The 17,004-nt window shown below is 41.4% G+C and overlaps 2 protein-coding genes across 2 annotated transcripts in view; one reads left to right on the top strand and one right to left on the bottom strand.

The window, feature by feature from the left end:
* Positions 1-17,004, bottom strand: part of LOC138759079 (microtubule-actin cross-linking factor 1-like) — a 97,147-nt gene that overhangs the window by 49,897 nt on the left and 30,246 nt on the right. The window lies entirely within an intron of this gene.
* LOC138759078 (microtubule-actin cross-linking factor 1-like) overlaps positions 1-17,004 on the top strand; it is a 34,568-nt gene that overhangs the window by 7,981 nt on the left and 9,583 nt on the right. Inside the window, exons 2-7 of the mRNA XM_069928948.1 lie at positions 2,694-2,903; positions 7,091-7,319; positions 7,534-7,850; positions 8,711-8,878; positions 11,475-11,598; positions 13,100-13,195. Coding sequence (XP_069785049.1) covers positions 2,694-2,903; positions 7,091-7,319; positions 7,534-7,850; positions 8,711-8,878; positions 11,475-11,598; positions 13,100-13,195 — 1,144 coding nt within the window. The remainder of the gene's footprint in view (positions 1-2,693; positions 2,904-7,090; positions 7,320-7,533; positions 7,851-8,710; positions 8,879-11,474; positions 11,599-13,099; positions 13,196-17,004) is intronic.

Here is a 17,004-nt window from a genome sequence, read left to right as displayed (position 1 = left end):
TATGTGTGTATATGGGTATATGTATGTATATATTTTATATATATATATATATATATATATATATATGTAGATGTGTATGTATGTGTGTGTATACATGAATGTATACGTATTTAGAGGAAAATATATAGAGTATAGATAAGAATTAATAAGGGAATGAAAGGGAATAGAGGGAATAAGGAGGGAATTAAAAGAGTGACCTTTGTTACATATGAAAATTGAAATCTTTTCCGGGGGGGGCTGGGTGGGGATGAGTTACGGTCACTGCAAAATCAGTTGACATTTGCGAGTGAATTCGCAAATCCAAATGGAGAGGGGAGATGTGTTTGCCCAACAAGGGATAAAGGGCAACGCAGGAGGGGGAGGGGAGAATGGGGTTAAAGAAGTTTTAAGTAGGAGAATAAGGAAAATGTTTGATGTTTTAGAAATGTTGTCTTATAAAGTGTTCAAAACAAGAAAACAGAAATGGATAAGAAGGAAAGGTGATGATGGAGAAACGGAAAGGGAAGATAAACAAAGTTTGAAATGGCTACGTTGAACTATATGACTTTAAATATTAACAGAATACATAACCAAATCAAAAGGAAGAAACTGCTAAATTTACTGAAAAAAGAAAAAATTGATATAACATTTGTGCAAGAAACACATTTAACTGAATTGGAGCACAAGAAATTAAAGAGAGATTGGGTAGGACATGTAACAGCAGCGTCGTATAATTCAAAAGCAAGAGGAGTAGCTATATTAATCAGTAAAAATGTACCAATTAAAATAGAAGAGGAAATAATAGATCCAGCAGGGAGATATGTAATGATAAAATGTCAGATATATTTGGAGTTTTGGTATCTACTCAATGTATATTCACCTAACGAAGAAGATCAAAAGTTTATGCAAGATATTTTTTTGAAGATAGCAGATACGCAAGGGAACATATTAATAGGAGGGGATTTCAACCTTAATTTGGATTCAAATATGGATAAAACTGGGAAAAAAATTAACAGAAAGAACAAAGTAACCAAATTTATAATTAAATCGATGCAAGAAATGCAACTTTTGGATATATGGAGGAAACAACACCCAAAGGAAAAGGAATATTCATATTATTCGGGTAGACATAAAACATACTCAAGAATAAACCTATTTCTGTTATCAGCTCGTAAGCAAGATAGAGTAAGAAAAACAGAATATAAAGCTAGAATATTATCGGACCATTCACCCTTGATATTGACAACAGAGTTAGAGGACATCCCTCCAAGAATGTATAGATGGAAATTAAACTCCATGCTACTTAAAAGGCAGGATTTTAGAGAATTCATTGAAAGACAAATTAAAATGTACTTTGAAATAAATACGGAATCAGTGAAAGATAAGTTTATACTATGGGATGCAATGAAAGCATTCATTAGAGGGCAAATAATAAGTTATGTAGCCAAGATGAAGAAGGACTATAATCAGGAAACAGAGCAGTTGGAAAGGGAAATAGTAAATATAGAAAAAGAATTAGCAATGAAGGAAGATACAACTAAAAGAAGAGAATTGGCAGATCAAAAAATAAAATATGAAACACTACAAACATATAAGGTGGAGAAGAACATAATGAAGACAAAACAGAAATATTATGAACTAAGGGAAAAAACGCACAAAATCCTAGCATAGCAGCTTAAGACAGAACAAGCTAAGAAAATTGTATTGGCATCAAGGAAAAAAGACAAACAAATCACATATAATCCAACGGAGATCAATGAAAACTTTAGAGAATTCTATGAACAATTATACCAAACTAAAAACGAAGGGAAAGAAGGCAAAATAGATGAATTTTTAACTAAAATTGAACTACCAAAATCACAAATAGAGGAATAAAATAAATTAACAGAACCATTTGAAATAGTAGAAATACAAGAGATAATAAAAAAAAAACTACCAAATAATAAAACACCAGGAGAGGATGAATTCCCAATAGAATTCTATAAAACATTTAAAGATTTATTAATTCCTCCCCTCCTGGAAGTAATCAACCAGATTGACAAAACACAAAGCTTACCAGATTCATGTAAAACAGCAATAATTACAGTAATACCAAAGCAAGGGAAAGATCCACTCGCACCAGCATCATATCGACCAATATCATTACTTAACACAGATTATAAGATAATAGCTAAACTATTAGCAAACAGATTAGCAGATTATGTACCTAAAATGGTAAATCTAGACCAAACTGGATTTATTAAAAAAAGACGCACAACAGACAATATTTGTAAATTTATTAACTTAATTCATGCAGTAGAAGGGAGTAAAGCGCCAACAGTAGCAGTTGCTTTAGACGCAGAGAAGGCCTTTGAAATGAAAGGGGAGGGATTAGACGAAGGGGCCCGAGAAATGAAGGCAGTGTTAGGGAGACATGAGCAGGGAAATGATGAAGCGGAATTCCGTCGATGCCCGTGTGTGTGTATAGGAGGCTGGTCTTTAGTATTTTCCATCCTTTTCGTATTGATCCAAGACTGGGCAAGACCACGTGTTGCCCATGTGCATATTCCGATGAAATGGTGTGGAATGGCCCCTGTTTATAAACAGGCATCTTCCACTCAAGTGGTTTCACATCCTCCTCAATCCCAAGGGTTTGCAAATAGATGAGGGAATATGGAATTGCTGCCAGGAAAGTACAACACGTCTTCAAACTAACAGGATTTTGCAATTTGTAGGAAACAACAGAAGATCACCTACAAAAACATCAGAAGACAGTAGGTGATCTTCTGAAATGGTTGGCAGTCGAGGGTCACTATGGAGTTCATATCACCGAAGACGAATTCTACGCATTAGGTGATGGTTTCCAGATGGAGGAAGAGGACGATGCGATGGGGTCATTTGCTGAGATGGGCGAAAGACTGAATGACCACCAGCAAGGCCTGAAGGTATGAACACTTCCAGGTGTTTTGGATAAGTGTATATTCGAACAATTGTAAAAATATTTTGGATTGGACTTTTCATCAGAACCTCTGATCAGTACAGATTTGATGAAAGGCGACTAAATAAATTTCACTTAAATAATGACTAACACAATTTCCAAATAATGTTGAATTGAATTTTGACGATCTTCTCCCAATCCTATTCAAAGATCTAGCAGATCCTCTTTCTAACTCAGTCCTACTTTCTGTTCTTTGCTCTGGCCCAGTCACGCAAGTGATGAGAGATGACGGGAATATGATTAACTCACTAGTGAAGGGGCAGTGATTGACGATGGTCACAGAGGCCCTTCACTAACAATCTCACCATGGCAGCTTCTTAACAAAAACTCTACACCTCAGTAATGCTGTATTCTCAGATAATGTGGATCTTGATGTTGTAAAGGGAAGAACCTCCTCCCCTATTTTGATAACTCCAGCACCCACTCATGTGATTAACTCTTTATAACCCATTGAATGGGCCATGCAAGCTATTCACAACCAAAAAGGGTTGAGGAAGCATACACCACCGGAATGAATTCTGGCGTAGCAACGTCACTGTTCGTCCACTCAACCAGGCCAGATCCTTGTGCAGATCTAGGGATTGGTTTGGAAAAGAGAGTGAGTAAGGCTACACCCCCTCACTACCACAATTTTCCTGTTGTTGAGGCAACTGTTGGTGACAGCAGGAGCAGAAAGATTCATCCCATGTTTCTCCAGGGGCTCCCTCAATTCTGATGTGTGGTAGCACCATTGTGCTAAATGGGATAGATTCAGAATAAATTGACAGCTGGAATCACAGTGGCCAAAAGGTACGATGGGCCTTTAACATTTGCAGCAGGAAAGTGTTACTTACCATCGTTAGTTCTCCCATTACAACCAAGACAAGTCATCACCATGGTTTAATAGGGAATGCAGATGCACATGAGGTGCCAGACTGATAATCTTACAACACTGGACAGTGGGCAGGCAATGCAGAAAAAAAAATAACATTCCAAAGACAGAATTAACCGCTGATGAAATCTGAGCTCTGTCGTCCTTCCGGCTGGGTCATGAACAGTAAACAGGAAAAGAGGGACCAAGGGTCTCCTCATTCTCAGTGGTGGTAGGCCTCAGCTTCTGAATAACAATGTTGGGGTTAAGACACTTTCTAGCATGTTCCATCAGGTTCTTCCGACACCATCACAGAAATCACTTTCACCCTATTTGATTTACTTAGGAACACCAAGTGCAGCAGACAAATAGGACCAGACTCCATCACATTCGAAGTACTGGAGAAGTTCAGTCTAGATTTTTTTTTCACCTCCTGTCACAGTTGATCCACTGACATCCTTCTGACAAAGTGGCAAATTCTTCAGGTATCTGGTCCATCTACCAAAAGCAGGACAAAGCCATACTTTATTTAATCAGCTGCCCGATGGAAAGTGTGTCGCACACACTGTGACATAAAGTGGCATTGTTCACCAATAACCTGCATAATGGTACTTCAATTGGGTTTTGTCACATGACTCCAGGTCTCCTTCTCACTGTGGTCCTAACATGGACCAGCCACTTTGAGTACTGTGATAACTAAAACAGATCAGAGGCTACCTGTCAAGCAGTAGGTGGCGAACCTTTGCTCCGCACTTGACTGGATGAGCACAATTCCCAAAGGGCCCAAGGACCTCAACAGCATAGCAAAGCAGTTGGCTTGATTAGCCCTCCATTCATTCTCTCCACTGAGGTAGTCCTGTATTCTATCAACGGAGTGAACGACATCTACTCGACTCCAAGAATATGTCCAAAGAGGAGCCTTCTGACATGGAAAGGGACGTGCATTAGGTCCGTAGGAACATTACTACCTGCTGATTCCCCTCCACACTCCTCTCCCTTCTAACTGGGAAAGATATTGCCGTTCGTTCAGTTTGGGCCCTGGCAGGGACACCTGCATCTTGAAGCACTAATGTGAAAATGATAATTACCCAGAATGTTTTCACTCAAATGGGGATAGATTTTCATGTTTGTCATTCCTTAATATGCAGTGCTCAAGTCAGATTTTCATCGTTAAAAAAGAGCAAAGATCTTTAAACATTTACCAATTGATGTTATCTTCTTTTCGTAAAGCATTGCTTAACATGTATGCAAATTATTGCCCTGTGTGTGCTTGACAGCCTGGTTTGTTTTGGAATAAGGCGACTTGAATAAAGTCTTGTCAAGTCCAAAGGATGTTGAACCAAATGGTAAAGATAAATACAATAAAGTCACCGTTATGTCTCTGTGTGGGAGGCTTCTTAAATAGCAGAAGTAAAATCTCTTCTGCTATTTGAATCTTGCATCTTCTTAGAGATGCAAGATTCAAATAGCAGAAGAGATTTTACTTATTGATGCCTTCCACCATGCCAGGAAATGTTCATACTCACATAGACATGCACCCCACATTGGTGCACGACATTTACGACAGTGAGACGGGTGTGTTATCTCGTCAGGATCATGTGAACTCTTTTGTAACTTCCTAGGAATACACCCTTCTCACTGTGGTAACCGTCGTGCACTACTGGGGGGCACCTATACATGAGTATGAGTGTGAACAGTTTCCTGAGATGGTGGAAGGCATCAGTAAGTAAACTCCCTTCTGTTATTTGAATCTTGCATCTTTAAGTTATTTAAGAATCCTCCCAGGTAACACGGAGACAGAACATGTTGGCAGTGGTCGGTCTGAGAGAACAAGAATAAAACTATAAAATGGATTGGAAGTGACTGAAATCTGAAGGGGAAGAAGAGAAAAAGTACACCTGGAAATGAATGGCTGGTGCAACAGCAGTTCACCCAGTGATGGACGGGAGGCTGAAGACATGGTTGAATCGTTGAAAACGTTTCAGCAGATGTACAATTTAGCAGTGAAAAGCTATTTTAAAAATGCAACAGCGAGGAGAAGGTTAGTTCTATACATGTCTGGACAGGGGAGCCAGGCCGTGACTTATTTAATAGCTGAGAGCTTACGGGGTGGAGAAAAATGATCCAGAGCAGATATTTGCAAAGGTTGTTTCTCACCTTGAACTCAGCTCTAATCCTAGACTTGAATGCAATGAATTTCAAGGTTTTGTGTAAGAGACTGATGAGACTGTTACTAACGTCCTTACTACACCAAAAATTAATGCTGCAAAATGCAGATGGAAGGATATAGAGGAAAGATTAGCTGATCCACTAATATGCCCATCCTGAAGTGCAAAAGTCTCTTCTAGGGAAGGATAGCTTGAAATTGGCCAAAGACTCTGACACAGCCAGAGTCTTCAAAGCCACGAGGACGCAAATGAAATCCCTATCAATGCAGACCCACCCACAGCAAAGAGAAGGAAGGGTTGATGCTATAAAAAATACAATCAGAAAAGTGCCACCCCCAGGACCTGTAGGAAGGGCAGCGGACAACACCCCTCCGTGACCAAAATGATTGCCCCGCATACGGTTCTGAATGTGGAGCCTACGGCACAGCAAACCACTGGGCGAAAATGTGCAAGTCTGGCGTGAAGGAAACAGTGATACCAGTGAAGAAAAAAGACAAGAAGATCCACCATCTCTTAAAAATGTTGACACACTCATATACATAGACATCCACCCCACAGTTACTTCAGTGAGAAGGGTGCATTCTTACACAGTTACAAACTAGTTCACATTCTCCTGACTAGATCACAGTCACCTCTCGTTAGATTTCACGTGTTCTCTTTTACATCATGAAAGAATATTAAATCCCTGAATTGAAAGTTAAGGATGAGATCATTCAAATGACAAAAGTTTAATGTGCTTAAGTTTAAATAAAAGTAAGTCTGTTTGACAGGGAAGGGACTGTGTACAAATACTGAAGGAGAGGATTTATTTTCTTGTCAGTCAAATTAACTATGGAATATATTCTACTCCATCTCAGCAGGATTCATCCTTTGACACAAGCAAAGAATTGTAGATCAAGGTAGTTGATTAAACCTCCGAAAGCATAAAACCATTTAGATTTCTGGACTTGAAGTACGTTTCCTGTGTGTATTTAAGGGTGTTTTGGTACCCTGATTTTTAATAAATTGGGAAACCTGAATATTTTATTTCAATTGCAAATGCAATAAATAGAAACCTTACCTCCCCCAAGACAACTTGGAGCAATAAAAATGAACCTAGGATTGTTTCTTTTCTAGGAACATCGCCAAAAGTTGTCCCAGAAAGAGCAAGAGTTGGTTTTGGCCATAGAGGCAGCTCAGACTTTCCTGGAACAAAATGTCCAGGACCCTTTGCGAGACGAGGAAGTTGCACTGCAGGAGAACTTGAATGTCTTGATGGAGGAGTACGAATCCGCTTTATCAAGTGCAGATTCTCAATTAAACGTGATTGAGGATCTGCATCTAGAACTGCAGAAGTTCCGAAAAGGTGAGGGAAAGTATTCATTTATTTTCCAGATTACTATAAAATACTATTTACTGAGAGTTAAAAAGAATTCTAAGTAAGACAACTGAAAGCTACATGTGGTTTGGAATAACCCCAACTTGTAATTATTACAGGATCCTGTCAATGTGTCAAAGTCTATATAATCTGGTATTATTTGATCATTTTGATTATTTCACCATTATATTCCTTTAAACAGATCATGATGAATTTGAAACATTAATGATTCATTCAGAAAAGGAACTACAAAAAATAAAAGCTGAGGAATTTGACTCCACGTCATTGACATTCAAACTTAAGAAGCAGAAATTCCTCTTCAATGATCTTCAGTTTCTCAAAGGGGATCTAAGATACCTCAGACGATCTTGGAAAAGTCTCTTCGATGCTGCCTTTCTCTTTGAAATCAGGAATGCAATTGAAAGCTACAAGATCCCAATTGATCCTGATGCCATAAGCCAACGTGTGGAGGAGACGGTTGAAAGCGCCGATGCTCGCTTCAACGCACTTCGATCAGAAGTATGACATATCTCCTTTTTTTTGACTAATAGCATTTAAACTCCAATTTTACTTTAGATCAGTAACATGAGAGCATTTTGATAGACTGAGCAACTTGTGTAAGTTTTAGTCTTATAAGAGTGGCTCTGGAAAAGGTTTGCGGCTGTGATTAATAATACCCATGAAGAACAGGAACAATGATCAAATCTTTCCAGTATTGTGGAGCTCTCTTGGTGGCCAAACTCACTCGAGTTGGACAGAGACCACTGCAGAAAATAAGTCATGAACTCATTTCCTTTTAATAAAATCAAATGTCGAACAGATCATAATTGGTGAAGATTTTCCAGACTGGCCTCCCACGTGCATTTGTCACTGAACACGGTGTAATGTGTCCAATCCACAAAGGTCACCTCGCTGGCTCAGTATGTCCTAAACCCAAGGGTTAGGCTTGAATGGCATAACAGAAATGCAAAGTGTTCGGCTGGAACAAGCCCAGCCCCAAAAGAATTTCTGTCTAATCTTCACTGACACACTAAATTTGTGAAGGTTTTCAATGCTTCTGATATATTCCTGACCATCAGTTTATTTTGAAAGCAAACTCAAAATATCAATTAAAAGATTTATTGACATAACAAGAAAATGGAACAGTACGGCAGGGTAACAGGCATTTCACCTTTGGTGAGGAGTGAACATTGCCTTTTTGTCTGTGACCCTCAAAAAACTTGATGCAGGGAACAAAAAAATGATAGTTGGCATAAGTAATGGACCAGTAATGTATCGCTTGACCCATTTTGGATCGATTGGACACTCGATATTTGATCGCATCACAAAATCGTACATTTTAAAAATCCACATACTCATTCATTTCTTTCACTCTATAGTGCATTGGACTTGGAATCCGTCTTAGCACCAAGGTATTTGAACAATGGCAAGAGAAGGCAGATGAGCTGCGTTTGTGGCTAGAGAGAGTAGAAAGAGAAAGACGAATGGTTCAGCTGGAGGCCATCCCTAATCCAGAAATCTTGCAGCAAGAACTTGAAAATATCATGGTAAATTAAAGTTGTTATTTCATAAATCACTGTGTAATGTTGCTTATTCTAATTTACGAGTAGAATGATGAATGCTTTGAAATAATGATAATGTGCACATCCAATAACAGTGGTTAAGGCCACATGGGAGGTTGTAAGTTTGGCACCTGAAATAGGAAGTTGAGCTCCATTCATTCCAACTTGATCAGGTTTTAATGGGAGCCTGATGAAGATCCAACAGCCAATTTGCTTCCAGATGGTGGGGGCGAGATTGGAAACTGTAACAAAGAAGCCAAACAGTTCTGCTCTCATTGTGTGTCTATTTTCAGTATGGGTTTCCTCAGACCTTATCCATGTTTAATGGGGGCCTAAGAAAATGGTGGCAGAATTTTGGACGACCTCCAAGATTATAACAGCAGAGCAAAAAATCTCAGCAAATCATTAATGGGATCATCAGGTGCAGAGACGATAACTCCATAGATGGGGGTTTCAGGAACAGGTGAAGGGGGGTGGGAGGAAAGTGGTGATTTGGAGCACATTTGGAGGTAAGATTTGTTTGCAAAGTGGCAGAGATTGATTTATTCCAAAGAAGTATTCGAACCATAGAACCTTACAATATTACAGAACAGAAACAGGCCCCTTTGGCCCTTCTTGTCTGTTCCGAACCCTTTTTCTGCCGAGGCCCTCTGACGCACCTAGTCCATAGCCCTCCATACCTCTCCCATCCATGTACCAGTCCAAATTCTTTTCAAATTAAAAATTGAGCCCACAGTCACCACTTCAACGGACAGCTTGTTCCACTCTCCCACCTCTTCACTCTGTGTGAAGACGTTCTCCCTCATGTTCCCCCTAAATTTATCCCCTTCACCCTTACCCCATGTCCTCTGGTTTGTATTTCACTTGCTCTCAGTGGAACAAGCCTACCTATATTTACTCTGTCCTCCACATCATTTTAAATCTCTCTCTCAATTCTTCCCTCATTCTACACTCCAGGGAATAAAATCATAACCTGTTTAACCTTTTCCTACAACTCTGCTCCTGACGTCCAGGCCACATCCAAGTCAATCTCTGCACAATTGCCATCCTTCCTGCAGTTAGGTGATCCAAACTGCACACAATAATCCAAATTGGGTCTCACCAATGAAAATTAGACTTTATCCTTTGATTGATCAAGGTCAATGTGCCAAAAGTTCTCTTTGCAACCCTATCCACATGTGACACCATTTTCAGAGAATGAGGTGTCTGTATTCCCAGATCCCTCTGTTCTATCGTACTCCTCACTGCCCGACTGGTTACCATGTATGTCCTTTCTTGGCTTGTCCTTCCAAAATGCAACACCTCACACTCATCTGCATTAAATTCCATTTGTCAGCCCATGTTTCCAGCTGGTCCTGATCCCTCTTCAAGCTTTGAAAACCTTCTTTAGTGTCCACAACACCTGCAAGCTTACTCATCCAATTTACCCCATTATCATCCACATAGCCTTCCTGGTTTCTTTCTTGAGGTTTTTTCTTGCATTTTCTATACTCTTCAAGCACCTCATTTGCTCTGTGATGTCTATACCTGCTGCACACCTCTCTTCTTCCAAACCAGATTCCTAAGCCTGCTAATCTTGACAGGAACATGCAAAGTCTGTACTCTCCAAATTTCACCTTTGTAGGTCTTCCACTCACCCCGCACATACTTTTCCAGGTCAACACCTTCTCATTCCTTTCTAATTTCCTCAAATTGGCCTTTCTCCAATATCCTTCTCTATCATTAACGAAACTAATGGCATCATGTTGACTGGAGTTGATGTTTGAGGAATTGGAATTTGCATCAGAAAGACAAATCAGAAAGTTTTGCTTTATTGAGGTGGAGGGCATTTCTGGTCTTGCAGTCAGAGAAAAATCGGACCATTTATTGCAATAATGGCCTGGGATTGATGGTCATGGAGAAAAGCTGTGGGCCATTAAGTGCTCGAGAGAATAGGAGTTGCAAACGGGTCGGATTGCTGAGGGAGAACACATATTTACCTTTGAAGGATGATGGATTGGGGAGAGGGGTCATCTGGAGTAAAAGTAGACAGGCAGAAAAACGATAATGCAGAATAACCCTCTGCAGCCAAATCTATGTCCATTAGTGTGAAAAGCCAAATGAGTTCTTCAGCATTATTTTATCAATGCTGATGTAAATCTAAGCATCAGAACATTTTTAAATATTTTCTTGTGACCTTGATGGTTTGCAAGGGGACTTCAGGGCCGGTCAAGAGATGTAGACAAGATAAAGATGATGAGCTCAACAGCATCAGAAAATGCTCAAACATCAGGCGTATTAAATACCTCGAAGCATTAATGAGTAATGAGTAATGATCAATAGAAAGTTTGATCTGGTTGTTTGAGAAAATTCCAATATCCTGTGGTTATTGGGTCCTTGAAAATGTTCGCCTCCTCACCCCAAAGCAGGCCAGAGAGTTGTTGGTATTTATGATAATTTATAGAATCGTCTTCACAGGCTGTTTATCTCCTTGACCCAAAGACAATATCGAAATTAACCAAGGCATCGGCAAATCTAAGATATACAGAAATAAATATTAATTTTATTGTGAATGAGTCATTGTGTCATTTTGAAATCACAGGTTCTTCAGGGAGAAATTTCTGAACATGAAGATGGTGTCGAAAAGTTACAGGAGGCAGCAATGTGCCTGCTGAATTTGAGCAATGACGTTGTTCCAAATATAGTCCAGCTTCGAAAGACCACAGGTACCATTTCAACATTTGATGTTTAGATCAAAAGGTGGTTCTCTAATTCCAACAAATACAAGTGATGCTTCCAGCTGGTAAATTAGACATTTTCAAATTGTGCAAATTACCAGTGGGGACCCACCAACCTCTTTGAACCATTCTAAAATATTTCTTGCAATTGATTGGATTTCAAATGTTGAATCATCTTTACCTAGCACGTCATAAATAGGCTATCATTTCATAAACAGCTCTGAAAATGACCATTTACTAAAGAACTGTGCACACTTCAATGTTTGAATAAAATGCAGTATTTAAGAAAGTTCAATCGAACTTTCTCCACTGAATTGTGGTCAGTGATTCAGACTCGTAGGCCAGAATCGCAATAGTATTGCAAAATGTGTGTTTATTGAATGAAATTTCTGCTCGAGTGGTGCATCTTAGAAGTGTTGGGTCTTATAAAATTGTTGCATTAAAGGTACTGAATTGAGAACCATATTTGGAGCGTTGGAAATGAAAATGGCGGCAAATGGGAATTCTTGCAGTGAATTCGTTGAAAGTGATGCTCTGCGATTATTTAATAAAGCAGCCAGGCTCCAGTCATGCATACTTGTCCGTGGCTCATTAATTAAAGAGAAGATTGAATGATTGGAAACCAGATATCTTCCAATCATAGAAACAAGACTGGAAATAGGAAACAAATGTTAAAATATGCCAGCAAGGCAGTGAAGTCACGAGCTCCATCGAAATGTTAATGTTGCTTTTCTTTTTTCCAGATGCTCTATCAGCTCATTTATATACATTTTTGTTTCCTTTCCTAAACCTCAGAAATTCTATATTTTCCGTTTGTCTTGTTGATCAGTTATTAATAGAAATAGAGGGTATGTAGAAATGGTAGAAGGTTAAGCAGCGGCCATTTACCAAGTGTGAACATCTGGCAAACATGCAGCCAAGGAAGTGTTTAGGGCTGTGATGTCTCAAAGACCCCCCAATGAGAGGGGATTTCTCATGCTGTGCTGGGAGGGCACTGAAGATCCATGCATCTGAGCACCTGAAGGGCGGGATACAGTTCTGGTGAGAACGGTTGCAGCTGCTCTCAGAGTCTTCTCTATTCAGCAGGGTATTCTTTGTTGTTCCTGCTCCTCCCTGGCCCCAGCTCCCCCCCACTTCACCTGCTCCTCTCGATGAGTAAAAGGCCTTGAAGTCAACATGTTTTCAACAGAGTTGCACAACTGTCCCTCTCTTTCTCTCTCCATTTTCTTTTGCAAATGTCCCTTCCTTTTCACTGTTCTTCATTTCACTTGTCTGCTATTTCACGTTGATTCCCTCCAAACTTTTTTCATTCCTTGCTCACCTTTTCTCTCGTCATCTTCTGTTCTGCATTGCTTTAAATATTACTAAACCCACAGTTCTCTCTCCAAAACAAAAAAATGTGTTTCTTGGGAAGAAAACACCGGAAACATGGTAAATCTTTGAAGACATTTTTAAATGTATGTGTAACAGAACCTTGTGTTCATTTTAGCTACCATCGAACAGAGATTCCAGCGTTTGCGTCAGGAAACATCAGAGCAGAAGAGGACGTTGGAACGGACAAATGTCCAAGTGGAAGATCTTGAAGGTTTACTTTTACCTGGCACTTCTCACCACTGCGATTTTGGAAATGTTTTATTTCTGGATTGATGAAGCAGGGTCGTTGACCTAGTTGAGAAACATTGCTATTTTGCACACATAACTGGTCCCTAATAGCAATGCAGGAATGACCAGATGATGTTGATTGCAAGATAAATCTTGGCTGAGACAATTACAGTCCAGATACAGGACATCTCGGCCCCTCGAGTCCACACCGATTTAAGTGGGCTCCTCTAGCCCCACTTACCCACTCCCTGTCCATAACCCTCCAATCCCCTCACATCCATGCAGCTGTCCAACTTGTTCTGAAATGACACAGGAAGTTACATCCCAGACCCTGGCACCAATCTGTTTCCTTAATCGTATCCACAGAATCCACAATTTGTCATCCTGACCATCGAATCCCCTATAACTATTACCCTCCTCTTCCTTTCCCTACCCTTTTGGGCAACAGAGGTTGACCTTGTGCCAGAGATACAGCCACTGATTCCTTCCCCAGCCTGAATGCTCCTCAAGGAGGTGTTCCATTTGTTGAGTGCTTCAGTCACAGGTGCCCCCTCCTGTATCTGTCTCTTCCCTTTCCCCTCTCCTAACTGGAACCCACTGATCCTCCTCCTGTGGCCCTGTTGAGACCACCTGGCTATAGCTCCTATCTATGATGACCTCACTCTCACTGACCAGGTCGAGATCATTGAGCTGCAGCTCCAATTCCCTAACACGGTCCCTGAGGTGCTGCAGCTCAGTACACCTGGTGCAATCGTGGATGTCCAGGAGGTCGAAGACTCCAGGACCTTTCACATCTGACACTGAAAAGAGCAAACTGCTCTCACACTCAACCCTTCTCTCTTCCCCCTCACCTTAGAAAGAGAAAATAACAAAAAAAATATAGTCTTACCTTAATCTAGATACACTCGACCTCAGCCTCTACTCGCTGAACCCTCTCGAGCCAAAGCCTTGAAACCCCACTCTTTCACCAGGCCACTTCTCACTGGGCCACTCCTCGCTGGCCTCTCCTTTGCGTTTCCCTCCTTTTATCGGCCTTGACCAATTAAACCTGTCACTCTCAACTCGCTCCACCTCCGAACACTGCCCAAACTCTGGTCTCCGCCTCCTCCGACTCACTGCTCGAACCGACTAGGCCCGAGGCCGGGTAAAGAACAGAATTTATTGTACGATAGAATCTTGTATGTTCTTTAAAAACCATATAGGATGTGGTTTAAGGTCTCATCCAAAGCAATTGCATCCACTCATGCAATTTGATTTCACTACTTCCCCAATGTGCCATTTAGAAATGCACAGAATGACGTGGATGTTGCTTCTCTTCACCATCTTAAACAAGTAAATGGGTTCTTACTATTAAAGCTTCTGCCTCGCATGTTCGAAGTTTGAAAAAGATCAAAGCTGGTGCATAGTTTCATGCATCCACAAGTGTATAAAAAATGGGTTGTGGCAAATCATCGGCAATTATCCATGCCTGCTGCATCCAGGCATATTTGAAGATTGGAGCACGACTGCAACGCCATGTCAACTGTGGCGGATTAACTACCACTCCAGGCTGAGCTTTAGTAAAGCCCCCCTAACCTTGCCTCCCTGCCCCACTCTTTGCTGAATCGAATAAAGTGACATTAAGTTACTTTAAATAACATATTAGGGGTCTCCAAAGTGGTCGATATCGACCCTTGGTGAAGGGGTGGGGGGGTGGGTTGGAGAGGCAGCAGCGTGACCCAGATGTGTGGGGGGGGGGTGAGACAGCAGCACCACTCACGTGGGCAAGGAGGGAGATAGACGGCAGCGCGACTCGGGTGGATTGGAGAATGGTAAATGGAGTCCCCTTGTTTAAAAAAGGTAATAGGGAGAATCTTGGGAATTAGGGTTAATCTTACATTATTGGTGAGTAAACTAATGGAAGGGATTCTTAAGGATGGGATCTATGAAGATCTGGAGAAATACACTCTACTCAAGGATAGTCAGCATGTCTTTGTGAAGGCAAGCTTGGGCCTCACAAATCTAACTAAGTCTTTGGAGGAGGTTACAAAAGAAATTAATGAGGGTACGGTGATAGATGAGGTCTACGAGGATTTTAGCAAGGCGTCTGAGAAGGTCGGTCACAGGAGACTCCTTCGGAAAGTCCTGAGTCATGGGATGAGCGAAAAATTACCTGCATGAAATAAAAGCTGTCATGTCGGAAGAAAGCAGAGTGTCGTAGTGGAATGAAAGTATTCTGCCTGGAGGTTGGTGCCGCAGGGATCTGTTCTGCGACCCCTGCTCTTTGTGATTTTCATGTCACCTGGATGAAGAGGCGGATGGATAGGTCAGTAAGTTTGCGGATGTCACGGAGGTTGGTTTGGAGGAGTTGTGGATGGAGATGAAGGCTGTTAAAGGTTACAAAATGATGAAGGTGGGATGCAGAGTTTGGCAGAAAAGTGGTGGATGGATTTCAATCCAGATAACTGAGAGTTGATGCATTTTGGAAGGACAAACCAGAAGGCTGAGTCCAGAGTTAATGGTCAGTTACTTAAGAGTGTGGATGAACAGAGGAACCTTGGGTTGCAAATCTACACATTTCTCAAGGTTGCCGCACAGTTTGATAGGAGAGTGAAGAAGAATTATGGTGTGCTGAGATTCCTTCATAGGTGGTTTGAATTCAGGAGTAGAGTTGTCATGTTGCAAATCTATAAATCTTTGGTATGACTCACTTAGAATATTATGTTCAGTTCTGGTCACCTCATTATAGGAAGGAGAGGGGACAGAGGAGATTTACCAGGATGCTGCCTGGATTGGGAAACAATTCTCATGAGGCAAGGTTCGCAGAGCTGGAGTGTAGAAGGATTAGAGGAGACGTGATAGAGGTCTACAAGATCTTCGACATCCTTCCGTGAATTCAGGGACGAGAACACTACATAATATTCCAAATGCGGCGAACCAAAATTTTATACAGCTGTAACTTGACTCACCAACTTTTACACTCAGTGCCCCATATCATGAAGTCCAGCAGGCTGGATGTTTTTTTACCATCCTCTCCACCATGTTGTCTCTTTCAGGGTGCAGAGAGCGTTCAGCTCAAAATCCTTCTCTCCATCAATGCTAGAAAGGATATATTGTAGACTTTCCCTTGCATTTGACCTCCCCCCCTCCCAAATCCAGCACCTCACTCAGGGGAGGGAGAGGGGAAGAGGAGGGAGAGGGGAAGGAGAGGGAGAGGAAAAGAGAGGGAGGGAGTGTTGTCGAGGAAGGGGGAGGGATATAGTGAGAGGGTGAAGGGAAGAGGAAAAAGAGAGAGAGTGGGGAAGGAGAGGGAGGGAGAGTTGTCAAGGAAGGCGGTGGGATAGAGGGAGAGAGGGTGAGTGGAAGAGGAGGAGAGGGAAAGGGGAAGGAGAGAGGAAGAAATGTCGAGGAAGGGGGGAAGGATACAGGGAGAGTTTGAGGAGAAGGAGAGGAAGTGGAGAAGGAGAGGGAGAGAAAAGGATAGGGAGGAAGAGTTGTAAAGGAAGGGGGAGGAATATAGGGAGAGGGTGAGGGGCATAAGAGAGGGGAAGGAGAGAGAGAAGAATGGAGTGGGAGGTAGACTTGTCGAAGAAGGGGGTGGGTTAGAGGGGAAGAGGAGAGGGAGAGGCAGGGAGAGTTGTCAAAGAAGGGAAGGGATAGGGGAAGTGGAAGAGGAGAAGTCGATGGATAGGGGAAAGAGAGGAAGAGGAAAGAAGAGGGAGGGAGAGTTGTCGAGGAAGGGTAAGGAATATAGGGAGAGGGTGAGGGGAAGGAGAAGGAGAAGGGAAAGAGGATGAGGGATAGTTGTCAAGG

Source organism: Narcine bancroftii, chromosome 3 (assembly GCF_036971445.1).
Source record: "Narcine bancroftii isolate sNarBan1 chromosome 3, sNarBan1.hap1, whole genome shotgun sequence".
In the NCBI taxonomy this organism is placed as follows: Eukaryota; Metazoa; Chordata; class Chondrichthyes; order Torpediniformes; family Narcinidae; genus Narcine; species Narcine bancroftii.
The sequence above is the reverse complement of the archived record's forward strand: the minus strand, read 5'-3'. Positions and strand labels throughout refer to the sequence as shown.